This window comes from Bubalus kerabau, chromosome 1, assembly GCF_029407905.1.
Source record: "Bubalus kerabau isolate K-KA32 ecotype Philippines breed swamp buffalo chromosome 1, PCC_UOA_SB_1v2, whole genome shotgun sequence".
Classification (NCBI taxonomy): domain Eukaryota; kingdom Metazoa; phylum Chordata; class Mammalia; order Artiodactyla; family Bovidae; genus Bubalus; species Bubalus kerabau.
In genome coordinates this window covers 5,422,214-5,448,900 of record NC_073624.1, presented here as the reverse complement: position 1 = coordinate 5,448,900, position 26,687 = coordinate 5,422,214, and the positions used below count along the sequence as shown (strand labels likewise).

At 52.6% G+C, this 26,687-nt stretch overlaps 1 protein-coding gene and 1 non-coding gene across 2 annotated transcripts; one reads left to right on the top strand and one right to left on the bottom strand.

Annotated features, from left to right (window-relative positions):
* Window positions 1–5,511: 5,511 nt before the first annotated feature.
* PNPLA5 (patatin like phospholipase domain containing 5) lies at window positions 5,512–16,977 on the bottom strand. The gene is made up of 9 exons (XM_055557211.1): window positions 16,785–16,977; window positions 15,960–16,192; window positions 13,826–13,891; window positions 13,353–13,562; window positions 12,026–12,086; window positions 10,680–10,853; window positions 8,720–8,840; window positions 6,159–6,266; window positions 5,512–5,596 (listed from the first exon to the last, which is right to left on the bottom strand). The coding sequence occupies exons 1-9, from the start codon at window positions 16,975–16,977 to the stop codon at window positions 5,512–5,514; spliced, it is 1,251 nt and encodes a 416-aa protein (XP_055413186.1).
* A 5,159-nt stretch (window positions 16,978–22,136) lies between these two features.
* On the top strand, window positions 22,137–22,265 carry LOC129642609 (small nucleolar RNA SNORA56). Its single transcript, XR_008709861.1, has one exon. It is a non-coding gene; the product is annotated as a small nucleolar RNA SNORA56 (small nucleolar RNA).
* The last annotated feature ends 4,422 nt before the right edge of the window (window positions 22,266–26,687 follow it).

The following is a 26,687-nucleotide window of genomic DNA, read 5'->3' as shown; positions in this document are numbered from 1 at the left end:
CCACTGAGCCACCAGGGAAGCCCTCACCTGCAGTGCAGGAGACGTGAATTTGATCCCTGGGTTGGGAAGATGCGCTGGGGAAGGAAATGGCAACCCACTCCAGTATTCTTGTCTAGGAAATCCCATGGACAGAGGAGCCTGGCAGGTTACAGTCCATGGGGTCACAAAAGAGTCAAACATGACCTGGTGACTAAGCAGCATTGTATTAATTTTAAATTTCATGAACTTTAAAACTGTACTGTGGATATGTAAGAGAATGTTCTTTTTCTTAGCGGGGAGATGCTGAAGTCTTTGGGAGTGTAGAATTCTGTCTGCAACTTATTTTCAAATAGTTTTATGAAACAACACAATTATAACACGAATGTGTATACATACATTGAAAGAGAAGAAAATGTGGCAAATGTTACAACTGGTGAATGTAGGTGATAGTGCATATTAGTTGTTGTCTTCTTTTTCTATCACTGCTATAGTGAATTACCACAAATTCAGGGGCCTTAAAACAATACATATTTATTATCTTACGGTTCCGTAGGTCGTACATCTAATGTGGGTGTCACTGTGCTAAAATCAAGGTGTTGGCAAAACGCCATTCCTTTCTGGAGGTTAAGGATGAAGCCAGTCTTCTGCCTTTTCCAGCCACTAGAGGCCGCCCACACTCCTGGGCTCATGGTCCCTTCCTCCCTCTTCAAAGTCAACAACTCTGGGTTTACTGTTTCTCACGTCATTTTACTCTGACATTGACTCTTCTTCTATCTCCCTCTTCCATTTTAAGATCCCTTATAATTATATTAGGTCTTCTCAATAAATAATCCAGGGTAATCTATTTTAAGGTCAGCTGATTAGCAAGCTTAATTCCATCTGCAACCTTAATTACCTTTGACATATAGTCACAGTTTCTGGGAAGACATGGACATCTTTTGAGGGGGTGGGGAGGTGTTATTCTTGCCTACCACAGTTGTATTACTTCTTGAAACTTCTCTTTTGACTTAATTTTTAGAATAGAAATCTAAAGAAAAATCTCTGTTAATATAGAAAAACCTGAGGACCCTACCAAAAAAGCTACTAGACTGAATGAATGAGTTTAGCAAGCTCATAAGACACAGGACCAGCAAACAAAAATCAAATACCAGCAATAAATAACTGAAAGTTGAAATTTTAAAAATACTGTTTGCAATATCATCAAAAAACAATAAATGCTTGTGAATAAATCTAAGAAAACATATGCAAGATTCATATAACAAAGCTACAAAACATTGATGAGATAAATTTGTAAAATTTCAAGAAATGGTGACATATATCCTGGTCATCAGTTAGAAGACTCAATATTGTTAAGATACAATTATTTCTAATATTTCAAAATATTTCAAATATTTCAAAATTCATCTGTAGAGTCTATGCAATCCCAAGAGAAGTGTCAATGGGCCCTTTTGTAGAAATTAACAAGCCAGTTCTAAAACCTATATAAAAAAGCAAGGTCACTAGACTAGTCAAAACTATTTTCAGAAAGAATAGCAGAGCTGGAATGTTCACAGTACTTGATTTCAAGACTTACTATAAATCTATTTACCTTAAAGCCAAAAATCAAAAGAGTGGGATTGGCATAAGCATAGACATATAGATAAATGGAACAGGACAGAGAGTCTAGAAACAGACACAAATATCTGATTGATTCATTTTTGACAAAGGTATCTCTAAAGAGCAAGAAACAGAAGATTCTTATGAGCCGAAAGTATCCACCAAGTCCTGGTCTTCCCCATGGGTAGTGAGCCCCTCTTCTCTAAGGATTAGTAAGAGGCTGGATAGTCTTTTGTCCTGAAGAAACTCTTCCTAAGTAACCTGGATCCGAAGTTCTCTGCCTGTGAGATACCCAAGGCTGTATAGAGACTGCGGAGCGGCCGCCGGTCGCTGTCCGCGGTGCTGAAAGCGCACAGCTCACCAGATCCTCATGATCGCCCAAGGCAGGACTCTGGGTAGACACGACACCCAGTGGCTCTGGTTTTGCTCTGTTTTATGTTCTGTCTTGATGCATATTTTCCTATTTGTACGAACTATCAAATCTTTAAGATTATGCTGTCTTTTATTAGGGAAATATGCAAGCATACGCAAAATAGGTCAAACATATGCAAAAATAAAAAGAATAGTAGAATGAATTTCTACGTACCCATCACCCACTGTCAACTGTTACCTACTCAAGTTTCATCAACTCTCACCCACTCCTCCCCACTCAGATGATTTTGAAGCAACTCATGTGTTATGCCATTACTTTAATATAGATCTCTAAGAGATAAGAACTCTTTGAAATCATATTCCCAATACATTAACACAACTAAAAAGTAATGATTATTCCTTAACATCACCAAATATCCAGTTAGTGTACAGTTTCAGACTTGTGGGTGGGATGCTAAGTTCAGAAGGGTTGAGGTATCTGAGGATATCTAATGAAGCCAAGATTTAGTGCTGGGGCAGAGGTCACCCAATAGCATCTCATGACCCCAGACACAGATGGGCACACACCAGCCTGTTGCCACAGATGACCTTAAGAAAGTCTGAGCCCAGGGTGCTGGCTCAGGCAGATGGTCACACCCACAGAGTGGCCCCTGAGGACACTAGTGCCCAGGAACTACCTGCTTCAATCACATTCCTGCCTAGACAGGTCTAATTCAATACCAGAATTTCTGAAGAAAGTCCTGAGCTTCAATATTTATACCCAGCATTCTAGTGGGCAGACAGGATGGAACCACAGCCTGAACTAGTCTTTTTTTAATGATCCTATTTATTTTAGATTATTTACTGCTAATATTTTTATTTATTTATTTGGCTCCCCTGGGTCTTAGCTGCAGCATGTGGGACCCAGTTCCCTGGCCAGGGATTGAATACAGGCCCTCTGCACTGGAACCTGGAGTCTTAGCCACTGGGCTACCAGGGAAGTCCCGTGACCTAGTCTTGAATGCTAACTCCATCAATGATTTGCTGTGGGATCAGGTGCTTCACATATCTGAGCCAGACTCCTTGTCTCTTTAACTTACCAGGGGGCACCCCAAACCTGTCTTTACACCAGCAGCCACACTCCTGGAGCGACTTTCTGCCAACCTAGAATCTAGGCTTCCATAAAGACCCAGTTCAAACACCTAGCCCTCTGTGGCTAATCCCCTCCTGGAATCATCTCTCCTCCCCCTGAGCACGGTAGTATTAATTGTCTCTGTAGTGGGAGCTGGAGGCCCTTTAGAAACAAACTAGTCATTTTAAAGGCAAGGAAATGAGGAACTGATGGAGGAAAGAACTTGTTCAGCATTGCACAGCAGGTGCACAAAGAAGCTGTGATTTTTCCAGAGATCCTTCTGCTGCCTGGAGCACACACTTGGACATTTACAGCTTTACCACTTACCCCAACGCACAGAACCACTCTGCGCTTTGGTTTCCTCACCCATAAAATGGGGCAGAATAATGCTCACCTCCCAGAGTTGCTGTGAGAATTAAGTGAGGTAACTGGCTTTGAAAACTGTAAGTGGTGGGCACTTGTGAGGGTCAGACTCCCTATTACCTTCACAGAAATAGCAATAGAGGAATGTGAGCTCCCTGAGGTGGGGATCTGCCTCGGGCTCAGTTCACACTCAGCAGACGGTTGGCACTCGGAAAGCCAGGACTGGGAGCTGGAGAGCCACTCACCTTTCTGTCCCACCCTCATGCCCAGACCCTCCTGGATTCTACTCACCCTTCAGTCACCTTTTGCTTCTCTGCTCTCACCATCCCGCAATGACTGTGCAATCCAAACAGTACCCTCCATGCCCCAACCGCCTCACTGCCCACAGTGTACCCCTTCACCCCCTCTTCATTCTCAACTCAAGGCCTTTGCAAGCGCAGGTCCCCCTTTGCATGCGCTGTTCCCCTTGCTTGCAAAACTCTTCACCGGCTCTCAAGTCTCATCTCAGACTTCCCCTCCAGTGCCACCTCCTCAAAGAGGCCCTCCAGGACCACCTGGTTCCAGGTTGCTCCCCACCCCATCAGTCTCGCCCTCCTGTCTCCTCACAGAACTGCCATTCCTGGAGATGATCTTATTTTCACCTTTTCCTGTTTCCTGTTTAGCATCTGTTCTCATGCCCCAACCAGAATATAAGTTTTGTTCACAGCTGTGTCCCCAGAGCCTATAACTCGTTAAGTCAGATGAATGAATGAATATGTCTCTTGTTCACACATTTATTCCTTGGCTTCTTTTTTTCTCAGGCCTGCCTCCAAGTCTTCATCCTTCCCAGCCCTCCTCGGGCTGAGTGTCTCTTAAGGGCCTGGCCAGGGGCATGGTGTGGGCTCTGCTCTCAGGATGGGAAGAGGAGCAATTCCTGAGAGAGGCTGGAGGAGGTCTGATGTCCCAGCACCTTCTGTGCCCAAGAGAGGGAGGGGCCAGGCTGGAGGCACTGCTCATCAAAAATCTTTTTAAGGAACACATCGTTTCGATATTTGGCAAAACCAATACAATATTGTAAAGTTTAAAAATAAAATAAAAAAGATATTAAAAAAAAAAGGAACACATCGGGGAGACCTGTGGTGGTGGCAGCCAGGGGCCTTTGGGAACCCCAACAAAAGCACACATAGCTGAGATTCTGAGATTTTAATCCCTCTCTCTCCTCCCACCCTCCCATCTCCTGCTGGGGGTTCCCTGGGGAATAGACCCAGAGGAAGTCAGAGGTCAAGGTTTCTAGAGTGATGCAGAGCACAGAGATTACCCCCCGAGGGCTAGCGCAGGACAGAGAAAGTCAGAAAGGGTCAGAGAGGTGGCGTTCCTCACCCTGACATTTCCATTTGTTCCCTGTTCTGTGCAAGTGAAAGTATCAGTTGCTCTGTCGTGTCTGACTCTGCGTTACCCCATGTAGCCTGCCAGGCTCCTCTGTCCATGGAATTCTCCTGGCAAAGTTCCTGGAGTGAACTTTGCCATTTCCTTCTCCAGGGGATCTTCCTGACCCAGGTCTCTCACGTTGCAGGCGGGTTCTTTATTGTTTGAGCCACCAGGGAAGCCAGGGATCTGGTATGCCCGTAGCATTTTCTCCACCTTCCCTGAAGTTCTCTGCATGCTGCTCTATGACACACCCAAGCCCTGATTCCCCGAGACGCTGCCCCAAGTCCCCCAAATGGAAATTCCAGAACCAGACATGTGTCTCAGCCCCTGGCTTCCTTCCTCCCTGTGATGAGACAGGAGGATGACCTGGGGTTGTACCAAGAGGCTGTGCCTCACCCAGAAAAAAAGAACCTGAAGACCCAGGAGCGGGGGCTATGGAGAGACTCAGGGGGGGCTCTTCTCGCTCCTGGGGGCCACCTGCCCACATGGCCTGGGACAAGAGTCTCTGTCCTCTCCACCCTCCATGTGGCTGACAATTCCAGTGCCCACCTAGGGCTAGGCTCAGGCTCTGAGCTCCAGGAGATGGTCAGGACTCAAGGACTAGGGGCAGATGTGGGCATGGGACAAGGGCCATGATGGGAGTCAGGGGAGGCCAGTCACTGGGCTGGGCTGGCACGGTCCCCTTAGGCCTGATGGGCGGGTCTGGGCTCCTTGGCCAGGTCCTTGGGAGGAGCAGCCTTAGGCTGGAGGGGGCTGGTGACAAGCAGGCTGCAGAGGAAGCAGAAGCCAGCAAAGGCGAATTTTCAGAGCCTGGGATTGGGTGAAGCCCTGGGTTGCTCTTCTCCCAAATTCTGCAATAAACCCTTATCCTGGCCAAGCGGGGGTAGCAGGAAGGTTCCAGGGTAGCCGCTCCCTGGGAACAAGGTGCCGACTTCCTTGTTTAGCAAATGGTGCTGAGTGGGTATAAGGGGCAGGGGGTGGAATGCTGGGGTCTCCAGCCAGGAGAGAGGGAAGGTTGGGGAGACCCCACACCAGGCCCGGGGGATGTCTGGAAGGATGGCAGGGGATCTGGCAGAGCAGAGAGACCCACTCATCCCCCATGACTCAGGCCATCCCTGTGGATGAAGGGGGCAGGTGACCCCCCCCAAGACTGATGGATGTGACTGGCCAGCTCCTGCCTCAAGGCCATCACAGGTCTGGCCCACAGCAGGGACCCAGCATGTGTTCCGGGGCTGTACGAACGGGTGGATGGGGACATGGACGATGCGACTGCACGCCCAGGGTCTGGGGAACCAGCGGCACCTCCCTCCGCCCGTCTCACCCAACCAACCTGAGGAGCTGGTCCTTCGTCCTGGAACAGACCTCAAGGGCCAAGCTCCTCAGCAAGCCTTGCATCCACCACAAGTCGGCGGGCATATCCGGCAGCCACTCCACGAATCTGGAGGGAGAGGCAATGACAGTGGCCCCGGTCTGTGCCCAGCCTGGCAGAGCCCACCCTCCCCATGGGGCTGGCGCAGAGCTGGGGGCCCCCGCACCCAAGCACCAGGGCTAAGGGAAGGAGGAAGCGGGGTACGGAGCTCCAGCCGCCTTGACTGCACTGTGGAGCAGGTCGGCACCTGCAGAGGCACCAGGGGGCGGGGAACGGTCCCCACGGACCATGGACTTGACGGAGACCACCAGGCCCTCAGGGCCATCGACTCCAAAGGGCACAGGTGGGAAGCCCTGGGGTGGAGAGGCCCGGGCCCTGGGGTCAGGCTGGCTTGCACTGCAGCCCCGCTGCCCTATTCATCCGCTGTGTGGTCTAGGCAGGCCAGGGAAACTTCCTGGGCCTCAGTTTCTCACCAGCCAAGTGAGGACCATCCCCTTACCGCCTCCACGTTTCTATCCCCCCTCCTCCTCCCCATAACAGCCCCTGCCCTCCACCCTTCATGCCCCTTCATCCACGCTCCTTTAGGCTGCCAGCGGCTTCCTAAACACATCTGAGCCTGGCCTTCCCATGCCCAGTGCCCTCCTGGGACTCCCCACCTAAACCACTCAGGATCAGCAGAGGGCAGCATCACCCAGCTACAGCTGAGAGCACGCCTGGCCAGGCACTTTCTGAGACTCAGGCAGCCCACCGCGTGTACTGCGACAAGCCAAACACGAACTGAATGTCCCCTCCCTTGTTTCTGGACCTTCTGCCCCTATTATTGTAACCAATATGTCGAGTACATGCGTGCTCAGTCGCTCAGCTTTGTCTAACTCTTTGCGACCCCATGGACAGGAGCTCGCCAGGCTCCTCTGTCCATGAGGTTTTCCAGGCAAGAATACTGGAGCAGGTTGCCATTTCCTGCTCCAGGAGATCTTCCTGACCCCGGGATCAAACTCCCTTCTCCCTGCATTGGCAGGTGGATCTTTACAACTGAGTTACCAGAGAAGCCTCAAAACATCACCCTGCTTTGGCCAGTAATCAAACCCGGGCCTTCCACATGGCAGGCGAGAATTCTACCACTGAAACCCCAGTGCTGTGGTTGAGCATGTAGTTTACAGAAAAGACCCCTGCGGTCTAGGCTGGCAACTCCATCAACACTCATACATTGATCTTTTTGTAACTGAAATGGCTAGAATTTGCATTTGTCTTTTTCTATTTTAACTTGTGGTTGCAGTCTAAAAGCTCTGCGTAAGAAAAAGTCCACATCAGCAGAAAGCTGTCTCCCAGCTTTGGGTTACCAGCAGTTCAGACAGCAGGGCTGACCCTGTCATGGACTCTTCATGGAGTGGGCCAGAGACAAGTGGCTCGCTATCACAGACCTTCTTCCAGGGAATGGGGAATTTTTAAAAAATACAGATCTCTGCATGACAGTTTCCTGCCAAAATCCTCCACGGCCTTCCTGTAACCATCAGGATAAAGACCACACCCCTCACCTGGCCACAGACCCCTGTGTGTCTAGCCCCTGCCAGCTTCCTCAGCTCCATCTTGTACACACTCCAGATTTTGGCTTCAGCCACACTAGCCTCCCTTTCTGCTCTTCAGACGAGCTTTACTCCCTCTGCCTTCTGCCCCAGGACCTCTGCACATGCTGCTCCATCCTTCTTGGCCTAGTGGACTCCTACTCATCCTTACTCATCAGATTATAGCTCAGAAGTTACCTCCTCTAAACAGCCTTTCCTGATCACATAGCCCCTCTTGTGAGCTGCTCCAGTTCACAGCCACTGTACACCTCTCCTAGGAGTCCATAGCCACTGTCGATCTCTCTAGGTATCCGCAGGCACAGCCAGATGGCACAGATAAATAGTGACGATGGGTGGGCTGTGATCCCCAGAAGGTCAGGGCTGGGTCTCTGTCAGTCCTGCCTCCCGGCCCCCAGACAAGGCCTGACCCTTGACGGACCCTCAATAACTGTTGGTGGAATGAATGGACAAACAACAGGGAGTGATCCATGAACCAGCAAAGTTAGACGGTTAGTGAGGGCCTATCTACAGCCAGTCTGCTCTGGAAAGGCCTCGTTTTACAGAAAAGGAATCTGGGGCCCAGAGAGGTCAAGATACCTGGCCTGGGCCACACAGTTAATATGAGGCAGACCAACCCCTAGAGCTACCCTCAGAAAGAACTAGTTTCCTCTGAGGCTCTGACAGGTGCAACAGTGGACCAAAGATCCTAGAAACAGGAAGGTCCAGGCTGACCACGAGGCCCCGTTTCCGGTGGACTAAAGTCACAGCTGTTACCCAACCACCCCATCAGTCCCATCTTCCAAAGGAGACCAAGACTCCTCAGGGCCTGCAGCCAGCGTCAGGCAGTTTGGGGACACCAGCCCTGCTCTGCCCCTCGCCCCAGTGCCCCAGTGCCCTTCCTGCCATGGGCACCAGTCTCAACGGGTCAGACCCTTCCCAGGACCCCTGGCCATGCCTCACCTTCTGCTCTGGAAGTAGACGTACTCAAAGGGCAGCAGCAGGTACGTCAGTGCCCACCCAGGCCCTGAGCAGCGAAAAGAGGCCCAGGCACTGGGGTCCCGCATGCAGGCTTTCTTCAGTGCTACGAGAGAGGCCACGGTTGCCCCTCACCCCTCCGGCCACCCCCTCAAGGTCACCCTTAGGGAAGAGAGCCCGAGCCCCGTCTCTACCTCCCACGGCCCACAGAGGATGCCCCCACTCCCAGCCAGTCTGCAGGGGAAGCAGCTGCATTGATGGAGCCCCGCCCAGGCTCCCTCATTAGTCCTGAAACGGCAGAATGTGCCCCTTTCACAGATGAGTAGACTGAGGCTCAGAGTGGAGCAGTGACTCGCTCAAGCCCATTGCCAGGAAGTGGTGGGGCCAAGATAGAGGCTGTTGGGATCCCTGCACTTCTTCCACCTCTCCTGCCCCTCTGGAAATCTGCTTTGGCCCCTGGGGGGACAAGTGCCCACCACACCTCCTTCCCATAACATCAGCGCTATTGATGACAGAAGCTGTGACCACATGACCACTTCCTAAGCTCCCAACCCCTTAACTGATCAGCATGCAAGGGCCCAGCAGCCTGGCTGGGACACAGACAGAACCCGAATCCTGACCTCCAAACTATGGCTTGGCCATGCACACACCACCAGCCTCAACTCCAGGTTCCTGAAAACACAGTCCCAAGACCTAGCTCCCTGTAACCTGCCATGTGGCCTAGGGTGGGTCCCTTCCTGTCCCTGAACCAGGTCACCGCCTCTGAAAAATGGGATACAGGTAGTATCTCCATCAGTAGAGGAGACCAGGATTAGGATTAGGAGATGCTGTAAAGGCCTTCAGAGAAGCTCTCTGGTGCCCCCTTGTGGCTGCAGGGACACCGCCGGGGGTTCCAGAGCCCCAAGGTTGGACCTCAGGAGCTCAGCGTAGATGCAGACTTCCGTCTTTGTGCCATATGTGGTCTCCCAGGCAGAAAGAGGGGCCCGCCTCATTTCCTCACCCACCCCCTTGCCCCTGCTCTGGGCTCAACCACCATCACCTCTCCTCCCAGCTTCCCACCTCTTCAGCCTGTCCCCTCCCAGCTGGGTGTAGCCAACACTGGGACCCAGAGTTCAGAGCAATCGTGAACTCTGAAAGTGAGGGGTCGCCCCAGTGGCTCCCAGTCTCTTTCTTCCTGCAGCTTTGGAGGCCTTCTGCCCCAACCTCCAGTCGTCCCCAAGCTGATCTCTGCTAACCCACCTCGCCCTCAGCCGCAGGGCACCCCCCCCTCCCCACCAATCCCAGGACATTTGCACAGGCCACACCCACTGCCTGGATGCTCATCTGGCCCCTCTTTTGCTTGGCCAACTCCTCCATTCACACTTCACTTAGGTGCTGCTCAGACTCCCGCTCCCACGACCACACGTGTCTGCCCTTTCCTGTTGCTGCCTTTGTGACATTTAGATCACTGAGCAGGAGGGCTGACCAATTGCTTTGCCAGCTGGGTGACCTTGGGCAGTTGCTTAAGCTCTCTGTGCGATGGTTTCCTCAACTGTCCAGTGGGGACCATTCAGCACCATCCTCAGAGTATCTGGGGCGGGCGGTGGGGCGGGGGTAAAATGAGTCCGTCTCCACCTGGAGAGCATGTGTGTGCCTCTCCTTTGTCCCTCGGCACCTTCTGCCCTTCTTTGGGCAGTGGGCAAAGACCTGGCTTTCTCAGGCACAGACTTGGGTTCGAATCCCCCAGTTGTAGGTCCTGAGACCTTGGTGAGCCCCTTCCCTTCTCTGAGCTTCAGTTTCCTCATCAGCGAAAAACACTCAGGCCCGCTCGGGTTGTGGTGAGGAGTGAAGTGAGTCCTGTCCTCTCGCATATCACGAGCACCTTCAAGGTGAGGTCCCCAGCCCCAGGCCCCTCACGTGCAGGGCACCTGGCAGGTGAGCATGGATGGGATGGGAGGGGCAGTACCAGCCTCCAGCTCTGGGGAGAGCTGCTCAAAGTCGGGCACATTCTTGACCAGCTCTTTGGGCACTGCCCAGTTGAGCGACAGGCCTCTGTCATGGGCAGCGTCTGGGGTCCCATCAGCTGGGGCTGGGGGCTCCTTAGACACCAAGCTCCACAGCACCGGCTCCTTGGTGAGTCCTGGGTTGGGGGAGAGGAGGGACGCAATGGTCAGCACAGCTGGAGCGTCCCAGCGACAGTGACCGCCCCCCCACCCCGCAGCGCTCCATGCTGCCCTCACCACCCGCACGCCTCGACGCCCGAACCCAGCTCTGGGGACCCGTTGACCGCAGGATGAGTGGACCCTTGGCTGGTCCTGAGTGACTTTGTCCTGAGCTCCCCGGCCCTGCTCTGTCTGCCGTCTGATTCCTGTGCACTTTCTGGTGGTTGACAGAGCCCAGGCCCAGAAGACCCAACCCAAGGTTCAGATCCTGGGGTCACCACCCGCCAGCTCTGTGATCTAACACCTCCGTACATGGTTTCCCTCCCTAGAAAACGGGGGGAAAATTAAGGCCTGCTGTGTATGGTTGTTTGGATGCAATGAATCAGACACAATTAACACACAAAGCTTGAGCCCGGGTCTGAGCTTTCTATGTCTGAGCACATATTATGTGCTCCGTGAGTGCTTCCTGCTGCTGAGGGTTTGGGGCCATAGAGTGGGGATCAAGTGTCATGGACCCTGGAGCCAGAAGGCCTGAGTTCAAGTCTCAGCCCTACCGTGTTGAAGAGCATGGCCCTGTGGGATGACAGCCAAGCTCTCCAGCTAAGAAGACCTCTCTGACCCTCCCAGTGCTCCGTCTCACACACACACACACACACACACACACACACACACAGAGACAATCCTATGGCCCCACTGAGGTATGCACCCTCGAAGTGCCAAGTTCTGTTCCTTTGCTCTTGCTCTTCTTCTCCCTACCTAGAGTGCCCTCTTGTCAATATTTCTGCAGCCTTCATGACTAGTTAAAACCCAGCTTCTCAGTCACCACCTCCAGGAAGCCCTCGTTACCCACCCAACCCACCAGACGGGGTCAGGTGCCCCCGCTGGGCTCCCGTGACCCTGAGCATCCCTCCATCATCCCTGGGGGATGTCTCTTTCTTGATCTGTTCCCCTGGCACCAGGCAGCAGGCAGCTGGAGACCAGGACACGTGTGCGATTTCTCCCTGGGTCCCCAGCATCCGGCACAGAGCAGATGCTGAGGAAGAGAATGAACGAGCCAAGGTCCTTGAGAACTCAAATGGCTGAGAGGCGGAGCCACCTGGCACTCACATAGCGGGGCGATGCCCAGCTCCTGTGGGGGGCCACCACCTACCGCGTCTCTCCAGGAACCTCAGGGCATCCAGGTAGCCTTGTCTGCAGCTGTCGGCCATTACCTGCCAACACACGGGTCAGGCTGAGGGGCAGCAGGCCTGCGCCTACCCCTCGAGCCAGTAGCCACAGGCCAGAGACTCATCTTCAGCTGGACCCCAGGGCAGCCTGTGCTTCCCGAGACCCCCTCTCAGCAGGGCTTGAGGACCCTAAGGGTCCCTGGCCAGCACTGGACAAGGAAAGTCCCAGGACCTCGGGGAGACATGTCTTCTGCAGCAACTCCCTCCCTGCAGCTTCATTCACCTTCCCACTCTGAGACGCCCTGGCTGGGGGCTTTTGCTCCAAACTCTCCTTTCTCTGGCCTCAGTTTCCTCCTCTGGAAAATGGGATCACAAGGCCTGGCCAGGGATGTCTGGGCCCCTACAGATCAGTACACGGCAGTGCCCTTTGCCCTCGGATGTTCTTGGCCAGGACCACCCTCAGATGGCCAAGGCTGTCAGTCAGAGCCCTGCCAGGAGCAGGGAGTCCCCTGCAGGCCCAGGAAAGCCTGCGAGTGACCTCTCGATGGCTGCACCACCTTTCTGAGAGCCTCACCTTCCTCGGTTGTAAAATCGGGCTGAGATTTTCTGTCCACTCCACGGGTGTAGGGAGGATCAGCTTAAATGAACAGGACTTTGTTTCTTGAATTACAAAATGCACACAACCGTAAGAGAAGTGGAGGACCAGGGGAGGCCCGGGTGACTGGTGTGAAGGAGCTTGTTAGGATCACAAACTGTCAAATCACCCACGTCCCAGAAATCCCAAAGAGCAAAAAGCAGGAAACGAGGCTCTATTGTCCACCTTTTTCTGTGCTTGTACCTTGCTGCCATACAGACAGTCAATCTGGCCACAGTCTAGGGCAGCCGTTAAGACTAAGCATGGGTTTGGACTAGCTGAGGATTTGAAGTCTGGCTTTGTTGTTTCCAGGCTGGGTGACTTTGAAGAAGTTTGCCTACCGTCTCTGAGCCTCGGTGTCCTTCCCTGAGGAGCAGAGATGACCACATTACCTGGTCATGAGCCTGACCCTGAATAGCACCTGCAGAGCCCTGGCTTAAACCCCAGTTCAGCAGAGGTTGCCTTGGGGTGCTGCCCCGATATGAAGCATGAGGCAAGACACATCGGGAGCCCAGGCTGAGTTCAAGGGCTTGACCATGAGACTCAGGACACACGTCCTAACTGCCCCGAGCTTGTGGGGAGGGCTCCCGGGCACAGAATCTGACTCACCAGGCACTAGATCATGGCCAAGCCTCTAACACCTTCAAGGCTGGTCACGGGGTGGAGGCCAGACCTACCTCGGGGCTGGAGGGGATGAAGCAGCTGATGCCCCGGAAGAGGTTCTTGGTGGAGATCTGGAAGTTGGCACTGAAGGTGTTCATCTCATGTATGCTAGCCGAGCTGCTCTGGGGACAGATGTCCACCGTCCCGTGGAAGGGCGACACGGTGATGGTGGAGGGTGAGTCCGCGAAGGGCATGCTGTTGCTTAGAGCACCGTCAATGTAGCGCTGCAATTCAGGGGGCCTTGCTGCCCTCGGGGTGCTCTCTGCCCACACGGCCACGAAGCCACCCCCAGACACTGGCAGGTCCCCTCCAGCTTCCCCGAGCCACTAGGTTGACCCCTCACCCAGGATGCTCTGAGCACCCCTGGGACCAGGGTGCGGGGGCTGACACACCCAGGAAGTGCTCCAGGGGCCCTGGGTCCTCCACCCACACACCTCTCGGTAGGGATGGGGTGGACTGGGTCACCGAGCCCCCGAAGTGCACTTACCTTCCCTCTGAACGTGGGAGGAATCGTCCCACAGTAGAAAGGGAAGTACGCGGTGCAGACCAAGGCCTGGGAAGATAAGCCAGTGACAACACAGTTGTTTACGCTCCTGGCGTTCAGAACCTGCTCTGGGAGTGGAGTCTAACCCAGAACAGCCCACACTGGTGTCAGGAGAGCTGTGTCCAGGGAGGGGAGGTATCACCTCGTCCCAGCCTAGCTCTCAAAGTTAAGAAGGGATTTGAGAACTGCGGTTCGGTGCTTAGGGCTGTGCTTCCACTGCAGAGGCAAGGGTTCAATCTGTGTTCAGGGAACTAAAATCCTGCAGGCTGTGGAGTGCAGCCAAAAACCAGAAACATAAGAGGGTTTTAAACAGGAGTCCACCTGCCCTCCTCTTCCTGCTAAGCCCCTTGCTGACTCAGGACTGCTTCTGGGACTTTCCCCTCAAGGATAGACACCAAGCACCATTTCTCCTTTATCCAACTGCCAGGAATTCTCCACCGAGAATCTAGGTATATGTCCTAAAGTGTGTTCCCTAGACCAGGGGTCATCCTACGAGGGGCATCTCTGACAAGAAACCCTGATTCTCTCCTCATTTGGAAAACACTGTCTACTCCTCCCAGTAGAGGCTCTGACAAGTCCTGCAGTGAAAAAGAAGCTTAACAGACCCTGCTACGGGTGATGTTTGGGGGCTGGAGGCGTCTCCGCTGGGGGCAGGGCCGCTCCCCTGTGCATTGCAGAATATTTAACAGCATCCCCAGCTTGTACCCTGTAGCTACCAGTACTGTGTGTGCATACGCACACACACACACACACACACACACACACACTCACATAGAGCTGTCACAGCCAAAAGGGTCTCCAGTGTTGCTAAATGTCTCCAGGGGGAAATATCACCCTTCGTTGAAAACTGCTGACCTAGAGCTTACCAGACTCATCGAGCATAGAACACTGTCTCTTGGGACTCAACTCCTGGAAACATCCCTCCAGCCCTTTCTGAGAGATGCAGAACCCATCCCACCTCTGACAGGATAGAGGTGCAGGTGAGAGCTTTGTTTCCACGGATTCATCATCAGAGCAACAGCAGCTAGTGTTTACTGAGTGCCTACTGACTGCCAGGCCCTGGACTATGTGTCATCCAGGCCAGGATGCTGGGACACTCACTGGAGTCCCAGGAGCCCATGGACATGAATGCACAGCAAAGGACTGGCCCTGCTCTTGCACACACTGGGCTTCCCACCTGCCAATGTGGCAGACATAGAGACGCAGGTTTGATCCCTGGGTCAGGAAGATCCCATCGAGGAGGGCATGGCAACCCACTCCAGTATTCCCGCCTGGAGAATCCCATGGACAGAGGAGCCTGGTGAGCTACAGTCCATAGGGTCACAAAGAATTGGACATGACTGGAGTGACTTAGCACAGCACCCCATACACCCGTCAGCACCCAGAGATGGTCCCTGTGCTGGGCGATGGGGCACCACGGTGAAGAGGATACTGCTGCAGGGACCCGGGTGGCAAGGCTGAGCAGAGATGTGCCCGACACCTCTCTGAGCTCCCTGTAGACCCAGCCCCTCTCTGACCATGGGGCTCCCTGTCATATCCCCTTCTGATACTGGATTGCTTCTTATTTCCTTACACGAGCTTGTGGCCACTATCTGCACCCTCACAGGTTTGAATAGGAGCCCCCGGAAGACAAGGATTTTTGTCTATCATTCTGCTGCCCCACTTGGGGTAGTGACTGGCGCATAACAGAGAACCGATGCTTCTCTGCTGCATCAAAAGGCACCTGGAGGACCAGGTTGCGGGTGCACAGGCACCCCCTCTTCCAGGAAGAGCAGACCCAGCGGGGGCTCTGACTAAAGAAGCCTGACTTTGCCCCCCACCCCCAGCCATATCCCTCCATGTAGAGCCAAGAGGCCTCCGAACAGCAGGCTCGGGAGCCATACTCACGTGGCTGCCCCTTTGTGCAACTCAACTCCCTCGTTAGTAAACAAAATGAGGTCCATCTCCTGCTTGATCCGCTCCCCGCTCCCCAGGGCCCCAGAGAAGTGTCTGCTCTGGAAAGCGCCTGCAGGTCACTCGGGTAGGAGATGGCACTCACCCACCTGCTGCCAGGCCCTGCGTCCAGCCCCCTGCTCACCTCAATGACCTCATCGCGGGTGGCGAAGTCAGTGACAATGAAGTTCTTGCCATCAGGCCAGTGGGTCAGCGAGATGCCCAGCCGCTGGGAGGCCAGGATGTGAATGTCTGTGGGCAGCGAGTCTTGCAGGTCCTGCCTGATGGTCTTGATGGGCATGAAGGCGGGGTGGAAGATGCCCAGGCTCAGCTGCTCCACTTGCTTGACCATGGCCAGGAAGCGGGAGCAGCACAAATCTGCAGGGTGGGGGAAGGAGGGGGCCTTCAGCCCCTGGCCTCCCTCCCAGGTGCCAGGAGAATGAATGCTCTCCCCGCTCCAACTCCAGCTCAGAATTTCTGTGTCCAGCACTGCCTTCAAACGCTCTGTGCAGGGGGCTTCCCTGGTTGTCCAGTGGCTAAGACTCTGGGTTCCCAAAGCTGGGGGCCTGGGTTCCATCCCGGTCAGGGATCCCTAGATCCCACACACTGCAACTAAAAGATTCTGTATGCCACAACTAAGGCCAGGAGCAGCCAAATAAATAAATATTAAAATAAATAAATCAATGAATAAACGCTCTGTGCAGCCTCTTGACCTTGGGAACAGTTTTCCAGGCTCTAAGCCTCAGATTTATCCTCTAGAAAATGGGGATGCCCATGGTCCCACGTCCTAGGGGTTCTCATAAGGATTAAGTGAGAACAGGCTGGCTGTAGGGAGCGCAGGGCACGGCGCCAGGCTCCCTGAGACACTCCTCTCCGCTCCCACCCTCTCAGGTTGGAATCAGCCTCAACTCGGGCAGGTAAGCCGATGCTCCCTGCGCTCCTGGTCCACGCAGTCAGTCCCCGGACTCACCAACGGACAGACCGCTGACGACGCTGACGGCGATGAGCGCCCCGGACGAGGAGCCGTAGAAGCGGCTGGCGCCGCGGAGGAGGCGCGGGGCGCGCTGCCTCAGGCAGTGGATCACCCCCACGTGGTAGAGACCCAGGAAACCCGCCCCTGAGAAGGACAGGTTCCAGCTGCCCTCCTTCTCGAAGCAGCTCATGGCAATGGGACCAGACCCAGGGGTGCGGCTGGAACAGGGCCGGGAGGGATGATCGCTGGCCGACGGGGCAGAGAGGGGAGTCTCCAGCGGGAAGTTTCACAGGTTGAGTGCCGAGTTGGACTTGGGGCCAAGAGGTGAAGCTCAGGCCTGCCGGAGCCCAAGCCCCGCCCCCGGGCTGCATCACCCACCAGCCAGTGAGGTCCCTCGAGCCGAGGCCCGCCCCCCCACCCCCCCCACCCCCCCACCCCCCCCACCCCCCCACCCCCGCCCCATCCCCATCCCCGGGTGTGCACCAGGTGTGCCCTGGCAGCGTCTGCAGGATGTGGGCACCTTAACGCGCCCCCCACACGCACGCCCTCGGTCCGGAGCACAGTCCCAGATTTCTGGGTGATGGGGCCCCCGGTGAGCGGGACCAGCTCTTCTGCCAGGTCTCTGACACTCGTGACGGAAAGGCTGTTCCTGCCCCCATTTCGCAGATGAGGAAACTGAGAGCGCAAGGGAACCTGGTAGCCGGAAGTGGGGGAGTTGGATACACAATATCCATGGGTCTTGGGGGTCAAGTCAGACTTAATTCTGCAGCTGTGCTGGATCAGGGACCTGGGAGAGCCCTGGGAGGGGGAGTCTGGGTTCTAAACTCCGCTGCCCCCCCACCCCCCACCTGTGCCTGAGACTTTGCTCAAGTTCCTCACTCTGGGTTGCAGTTTTGCAGTATAATGTGAGGGCTTGGATGAGCATCTACAGAGATCTTTCTGCTCTGATTGCTGCTCCCCCAAATACAGATCTGTTAATGGACGTTTAGGTTGCTCCGTTTCTTGGCTGTTGTCAATAGTGCTGCTATGAACATTGGGGTGCATGGGAGAAAGAGAATTCCAAAAAAACATCTACTTCTGCCTCATTGACTATGCTAAAGCCTTTGACTGTGTGGATCACAACAAACTGTGGAAAATTCTTAAAGAGATGGGAGTATCCGACCATCTTACTTGCCTCCTGAGAAATCTGTGTGCAGGTCAAGAAGCAAGAGTTAGAACCAGACATGGAACAACAGACTAGGTTCAAAATTGGGAAAGGAGTACATCGAGTCTGTATCTCAACACCTTGCTTATTTAACTTGTATGCAGAGTATGTCATACAAAATTCCAGACTGGATGAATCACAGGGTGGAATCAAGATTGCGAAGAGAAACATCAACCACCTCAGATGTGCAGATGACACCACCCTTATGGCAGAAATCGAAGGACTAAAGAGCCTCTTGATGAAAGTGAAAGAGGAGAGTGGAAAAGCTGGCTTAAAACTCAACATTCAAAAAACGAAGATCATGGCATCCAGTCCCATCACTTCATGGCAAAGAGAAGGGGAAAAAGTGGAAACAGTGACAGATTTTATTTGGGGGGGGGGGGCTCCAAAATCACTGTAGGAGGTGACTGCAGCCATGAAATTAAAAGATGCTTGTTCTTTGGAAGGAAAGCTATGACAAACCTAGACTACGTACTGAGTAGGAGAGACATCACTTTGCCAACAAACATCCATATAGTCAAAGCTATGGTTTTTCCAGTAGTCATGTACAAATGTGAGAGTTGGACCATAAAGAAGGCTTAGTGTTGAAGACTTGATGTTTTTGAATTGTGCTGGAGAAGGTTCTTGAGTGTTCCTTGGACTGCAAGAAGATCAAACTAGTCAATCCTAAAAGAAATCAATCCTTAATATTCACTGGATGGACTGATACTGAACTCAAAGTTCCAATACTTTGGTCACTTGATGCAAAGAGCTGACTCATTAGAAAAGACCCTGATGCTGGGGAAGATTGAAGGCAGGAGGAGAAGGGGACGATAAAAGATGAGATGGTTGGATGGCATCACCAACTTGATGGACATGAGTTTGAGCAAATTTGGGAGATAGTGGAGGACAGAGGAGCCTGGTGTTCTGCGGGAAGTCCATGGGGGTCACAAAGAATCAGACCCAACTTAGTGACTGAATAACAACAACAACAAAATACTTTTCTGCCTTGTATTTTTAAAATAATGCATCAGTGGGGCCTTTTTGCCAGAGCATGAGTGGAGGGGCCGTTATTGCTGGCCCTTTCCTCTTCCCCACCATCCAGTTAGTGGGTTGATTAGGCCATCGGTTCTCAGGCCAAAGCTTGTTTCTTATTTAGTTCCGGGGAGCACCTGGCCGGCATGAATGATGTAGGGGAGAACAACTTTGAAGCCAGAGAGGCGATCTCGAAGTAGGTCCGGTACACCAGGATCCCGGCGGCGAAGGAGCCGACGTCACTCTCCAGCGTCTAGCAGGAGGAGACATACAGGCAGCAGGGCGAACCCCTCAGCGTGCACACTCAGTGGTGTGACCACTGAGTGGCGGCAGTGTGGTTCATGACCAGCGAACTGGACGATCCTGAGGATATGCTTTCGTTTATTTCGAGAGAGTAGATGACTCAAGGGAGGCTAAGGAAAGGGCAGATGGACCGGAACTGGATGGTAGGAGCGTTTGTGTGGATTGTTCTGTCACCCAGGGGGGCCACACACCTACACCAGGTGTATATATACACTGGCAGCCCACCTTGTAGTGGTGGCCGTGGTGGTGGAGGCGGATGAGGTGGCAGAACCGAGTTTCTTACTCTGATGGAGGGTGTGATCGTGGGCACAACAGATATGAAGACTGTGATTACCGATACAGAAGACCCCTTCTCCTTACTGTAGTCGATACAGATCATGGTCAAGCGCTCCGTCCTACAGCCCAAGACGCTATTGATAAACAGAGGGGTCGCAGTTGAGGACATCTTTTTCTCTTTCAAATTTTGGATTTTCCCAAGCTTCTAATCCTTCCTACTCCTTAAAAAGAACCCTTAAAAAATCTTATTTAACATCTACACTTGTCGATTGCATTGCTGTTTTCCACCCCTTTTATTATATTCTTACAGATGTAATTGTTGTCATTTTGAGTAGTAAACATCTTGAGTGAAAAAGGAACCCTCAGTGTTACAGTTTGTAAATGATTTTTTTTTTTTTTTTGCTTTTACAGAAAATTAACTCCTGGCAAATCAAATGAGGAAAGAAATAATCTTTTTAAATCTTTTGTGTTAGATATTGCATTAAACATTGTATTAGAGATTTGCATTTACTGCAAACTCCTTTTTTAACTTTCTTTTGGGAAAGTCAGTAACACATAAAGCAGTTCAGTCATGTCAGGTCTGTCTGGGGTAGCATAGAACAGTCAAATAGTTGAGTGTAGAAAGTTTGAAACCACAGAAGAAAACACTTAGTTATTTCTTTTGAAGAACACAATTTTTGAATCCTAAAAATTATGTCGCTTTTTTAAAGATGTAAAACTTGTGGACTCCTGAAAAGCATTTTGTATTTAAAATACATTTGTTAAAAGTTAAAAAACATAATGTATTAACTGCCTGCAAGATGGGTTGGAAGGTCAGATATTACGTATATCAGCAGGTGTGACTATGGGGAGTGGATGACAAGAGAAACAGAAATGGGGAAGAGGAGGCAAGAAATAAAATATTAAAATAACACAGAGAACATGCATCTGAGGACCTAAGAAGAAGGGATGGGGCACAGTTAGGAGAGGACTGATAAGATGCCTTTGCTGGTATTTACCTTCTGCCTGGCACTGGGTCAGGCCTTTTTCCTAGGTCATCTATTTTATTTTCACAACTGCCCAGTGAGATATAATCAGTCCCATATTACAAATGAAGGAGCTGAGGTGTAAACCAGGAGCCAGGGTAGGGCAGGAAGCAGATGGGGAAGTGTATCTTTCAGGTTGGAGGACTCCAGAGGGGCTGGCTGGAGGGCATGGGGCTTCAGAATTTAGGGAGCAGAAGCTTCTCTATAGGAATCGGGGTAGAGCATTCTACCCCGATTCTCAGGGAATCCTGGAAGCCTGAACCCAGGACATCTTCTTATGCCAGAAAGCAAGCAAGTGTTCAAGAAATGACGAAATGGTGGCTTGTCCACATCCCAATACTCAGAACCTGCGAATATGTTGTCTTACATGTCAAAAGGGTCTTTGCAGATGTGATTAAAGGAAGGATCTTAAAACAGGGAGATTATTCTGGGTTATCTGGGTGGATCCATTGTAATCACAAGGGTCCTTAAAAGACAGAAGAGGGTGGCAGAAGAGTCAGAGAGAGATTTAAAGATCATGAGATGCTGACTTTAAAGATGGAGGAAGGGGTCATGAGCCACAGACTGTGTGGCTCTAAAAGGCAAAGAAACCAATTGTCCTCTAGGACCTCTAGAAGGAACAGACTCTGCTAACACTTTGATTTTAACCCAGTGAAACCCCTTTTGGACTTCCAAGCTTCCAAACTAAAATATTCCATACCATCTTATGGAAAAACCTGAATGGACTTTTTTGCCAACCCAATAATAAAATTGTGCTTTTGTAAGCCATTAAGCTTGCTAAGTTATAGCAGCAATGAGATACTAACACACATCACCCCTGTAGCCTTCTGTGTTCGATCCCTGGGTTGGGAAGATCTGCTGGAGAAGGGATAGGCTACCCACTCCTGTATTGTTGGGCTTCCCTTGTGGCTCAGCTGGTAAAGAATCCACCCACAATGCAGGAGACCTGGGTTTGATCCCTGGCTTGGGAAGATCCCTTGGAGAAGGGAAAGGCTCCCCACTTTAGTATCCTGGCCTGGAGAATTCCATGGACTCCATGGGGACTCAAAGAGTCAGACAGATTAAAGGACACCAGAGATGGGGCATCTGAGCAACACACAGCTCTGGATTTGATCCTGGCCTGGAGGGAAAACAGCCCTAAATGACGTTGTGCGGACGATTGGCAAAGTGTGCATGTAAGCCATGAATGAAACCACAGAGCTGCACTGATGTTACACTGGCGATTTAGAAAACTGTACTGTGGATACATAAAAGAAATTCTGTTCTTGGGGAATACATCGAGATATTCAGGATCGAAGAGGCATGGTATCTGCAACCTAATTTCCATGCGGTTAAAAAAAAATCACTATCTTTCTATAGCTCAAAACCACATCTATTTGTCTCTGTCTGTTATCTAGAGAGAGAAGCCAAACATGCCAAATGTTACTGATCCCAGAACCTGAGTTACGGGGACATGAGAATTTTGGGGGGCCCAATTCTTGCAACTTCTCTGCAAGAAAACATGAGATCATATCAAAAAGAAAAAGACAGGAGACAGTTATCCCTTTCTGGTCTGGCTCAGCGGACTTGAGATGGGGGGGTCTATCTTTAGCCGTAAGTGGTGAGTTCTATTCAGCATCAGTGTTTGGATGGGGGTTTTAGACTCACCAGAGATCACGGGCTCACTGAGGGGACAGTGGTGCCTTTTTCAGAGATTCTGCAGAGAGCTGGTTGCTGAAGCAGTAAATGTCCCAAGCAGGAGGCCAAAAGAGGAAATAAGGAAACCTTTCCAGTGGCTCCCTAACTGAGCAAGAAGGAAAAGATAAGGAGGAGGAAAAAAGGAGGGAAAAAAGGAGGGAGCAGAGGGAAGGCCAACGTTGCGTGTGAGAGGAGGGGTGAGCTGGGAGGCGAGGACAGGGACACCCTGAAAAGAAGAGAAGACAGAAGTGGGGAAGTGGTTTATGAGCCTTGAAGACGGCTTTAAGCAGCGTGTCTGTTACAGGGAAGGACCAAATCTGACTCTTTGTTGGATCTGTGTTTCTTTAACCTTTTCTTCCCGTGGCTTTTGTTCACTAAAAGGATGGTGTCTATACATAACGGCCTGCCTTGGGGAGCCCTGCCCCTCTGCCTGAATGTTGAACCAAAGAGTGTTTGCTCAGGAAGTCATCCTGACCCTGTCCACCCATGAATGATTGAAAGAAAGAAGAAATTAGCTCATCCCCTCTCTGAGACTGGCCATAACAGGAGGTATTTGCAAGATTAATGGCCTTTTTATTTCACTTCCTCTCCTCTTCCTCCTCTATGTTCTATAAAAGACACTGGACCGATAAGACCCTGGTAAGATGGTTATTTTAAGATGCTAGGCTTCCATCTTCTCGATCTGCTGGTTATTCCTTGCCTTAACACCTTGTCACCCGATTCACGGGCCTGTTGTGTGGCTAGCAGAGTGAGCAGGGACTCAGTAACTTGCCCTCTACTCGAAGGAATGGGACTCTGGTCTAGAAAGGGCACAGGTGGCTACTCCCTGAGCCTCAGGTAATGTTACCTGCTGTCCAGGGCAGGGATCTAAAGATCACTGCCCATGCCTCCCCGACCCTGGGATTCATCAGCGTTCCTCTTCCCGGCCCCCACACCGCTGGGACTTCCCCTGGCTCCTCCAAGCCCTGGATCTCTTTTTTAAATAATAATAAAAAATACATGTATTTGTTTGTCTGTGTAGCATCTTGGTTGCGGTACTCAGAATCTTCGATCTTTTGCTGCAGTGTGTGGGATCTAGTTCCTTGACCAGGGATTGGTCCTAGGACCCCTGTATTGGGAGCTCAGAGTCTTGGCCACTGGACTACCAGGAAGTCCCTCGCTGTCTCTTTTTATAAGGGTTGATATTGATCGGTCAGGCCTTCCTGAGGCTCAGACCTGCACTCTCTATTCTCTTTTTAACATTAAAAGGGGAACAAGTAAACTTTAATAAGTTACTGTATTCTTCTCCCAGCCATGAGTGATCTCATCCTTTAAAAGTGGGTGAAGGTCACCACCAGAGCTACAGAACGGTCTGACTTCTGGCTGGACCACAAGCCTCCAGATGGACTTAGGTGATGGAGGCGGCTGGCACAAGCTGTTGGAAGTGAAAAGGGGCTGCCAGGCTGCAGGGCACCGTGGGCACCAGGAGTCCTTGCCAGGTCTGCACCCAATGGGGAAGATGTCCGGCGAGCACTGTGATTGGATGGCTGTTGTTTCACAAAGCAGACTTCATTTCTACAAGCTTTGAAAACTGGGAATGCAGTTTTGTGGGTGGCAAACCAAGGGAGCAGGAGGATGTTGAAATGGCCCGTGGTCAGCGGCTAGGCAGTGCTGGGTGCGAAGGCCAGGCTTTCTGACATAAACTGGCACAGGAGTCAGAGGCATCAAATCTGCCTCCTTCACTGCCCATATTCTTAAAATAGGAGAAGATGGGTTGCTTGACTGGCGGCATGAAGGACCCCGTTGGGGCAGGGAGAGCAGAGCGGTGAAGGCTGTGAAAGGCTGTGAACGCACAGCGCCAGTCGGTCACGTGGTCCAGGCCACTGGCAAAAGGGGAGAAGGAGGCAGGGAAGGTTGCTGGGCCACGGGCAGAACCTGTTCCCCACCCACCCTCAGGCCTGCCTCCATCCTGACTGTTGCATCTGGTCCCTGGGGTTGCGCCGGGATCTTCCAAGAGCCTTTCACCCAGGACCCAAGACCCAGATGTAAGAAGCGGCCACCCACCTACGTGGGTTCTGGAGTGGACTCTGTCCCTGGGGCTTGAGACAAGTAATTGCCTCTCTCTTCCCACCTGTGAATTGGGGGAATCATTACATCATAGCCTCTAACCTTTTCCAGAATGAGAGTGTCGCTTCACACACATGCACACCTGAAGAGTCACCTGACCTTTTAGTCGCCTGAGTCAATTGACCTCTTAGCACCCACTGATGGAGAAAATCCCGAACCACCGAGAGCTGCCCTGAATTCAGCAACACTTGGGAAAAGGTGAGCAGAGTATCAGTTGTACTGATACTCTGTACAGTACTTTCCAGACAAGGACTGGAAAACGCTTGTCCCTGTGTGTGCAGTCATCTATTTACCTCCAACCAGGCTCACATGGTGTGGACCCAGGTCTGGGGCCTCCACCAGTTCCCTTCTGCCCAACACGGAGGCTGGACACAGTAGGTCCTGACTAAGTCCAGAGGCAACACGGCTGAGTCCAGGTCCAAGGGAGGTGGGTGTTGGGATCAGAAAGTCCATCCAAGTCCCACTTGAAGAAATCCAGGAGAATGATTTCCACGGCTGCTGCTGCTGCTGCTGAGTCGCTTCAGTCGTGTCCGACTCTGTGCGACCCCATGGACTTAGCCTACCATGCTCCTCTGTCCATGGGATTTCCCAGGCAAGAGTACTGGAGTGGGGTACCACTTCTCCCGATTTCCACGGAGTATCTATCAAAAGACTTCAGGCCATCAGCGCGGAGGCTTTGCCTGTGAGATATTGGGAGTTCGAGCTATTCTGGACAGATGGGACTTGAGAGGCTGGCAGGGCTGTCCCAGGTCCCTCTCTCAGTGTGTTCAGGGCAGAGAGGCTGACAGAGACCCAGCAGAGGTCCATAGAGGATGGGGAGGGGCTGGGATGGCGCCCCAGGCCTCCTTCAGGGTGCAGTGTCCAACAGGAGACCAAGGATGGAGGTCCCCCCTTTCCAGGGCCAGGCACAGAGCCCTTCCTTGGCAGCCCCCCTCTGATGTCATGAAGTGGGGTTAATTATCTCCTTTTCACAGATGAAGGGACTGGAGCCCAGAGATGCCAAGGGACTTGCCTGAGTCACACAGCGGGTTAGGGTCCTGCCAGGACCAGGTTGCTGGGCCTCTAGACCTGCCTGCTCCCGAAATGCTGCCTCAATTCTGCCAGGGAAGAGGGGCCAGCTCTTCACAATGTCACCAAGGCCCGGCCCCGGAAAGGGGAGCATGCAGCCCTGGGGCTGACCTGCTAACCAGACGGCCTCAGTGTAGTGAGGTGCCCGCGGGTGGCCTGGGATTGTCCAGGTTAGTGGATTTCCACCGGACGGCCCTGGGATGGGGAGGACTTCTGAGTGCGGTGACTCCGCACTTCAGCCTTCGCTCCCAGCCCACTCCTAGGGCGCCAGGTGCAGGGCGCTGACCTGACTTCCATGCCCCAGCCCCAGCCCTGGGGAGAGGCCAGTGGCCTCTACCTGCCCTGCTCCCACCCAAGATGGGACAAAGGGGCCCCTCAGCTCGGGACACCCCCCAAGATGACCGCTGGAGCTCTGAGGGGACGGGAACCATGCGTCTTACAGATCAAAACACCAAGCCGGTCTTCCTTCCTCTTCTCATCTCTTTAGTCCACCTCCATCCACAGAGGACTTAAGGAGGACTTCCCAGGAGGTCCAGTGTTTAGGACCCTGCACTCTCACTGCGGAGGGCCCAGGTTCAATTCCCGGCCCGGGAACTAAGATCCTGCAAAGCCACATAGTGAGGCAAAAACAGAAACAGAGGTGTGAACACTGAGCCACTCCAGTCTCTTGGGGGTCTCTTGGTGAAGCCCAGGCTGGCCCACAGCCAGTGCCCTTTTCCCTATAAGCTGCTCTTCCCTCTCTGTGCTCTTCACCCCTGAAAGGGGACCAATCAGCGAAGGCTGCTTGGAGGAGGGGTTTGAGTAGGGCCTGGAAGGGAGGAGGAGCAGGGAGGGAGGGAGGCAGAGAGATTCAAGCAGGGCATTCTAGAGCAAAACCACATGGGCAGGAGAGCGTGGGGTGTGCCTGGGACTCGATGAGGGGCTCTTAGAATGGACCGGAAGGAAGAGATTGCAGATGAGGCTGGTGAGGCAGATGGGGCTCTAGTGGCCAGGCAAGGCTGGGCAGGGGTCTGTGCAGGAAGTGCCCTGTTAGCAGCTGGGCCCAGGTTATGTGGGAACAGATGAGAGTCGGGCCTCCCTCCCCCCACAGGCATGCCCCTCTGGGGTCCAAGGGCCCAAGGGCCCAAGGGCCCAAGCCTCCAGGAAGGGAAGCAGGGCGGTGTCTGGGCAGCTGGGACTGGCATCCTCGGCCTCCCCATGGCTCCAGCCTCCCTTGTAGGGTGAGGA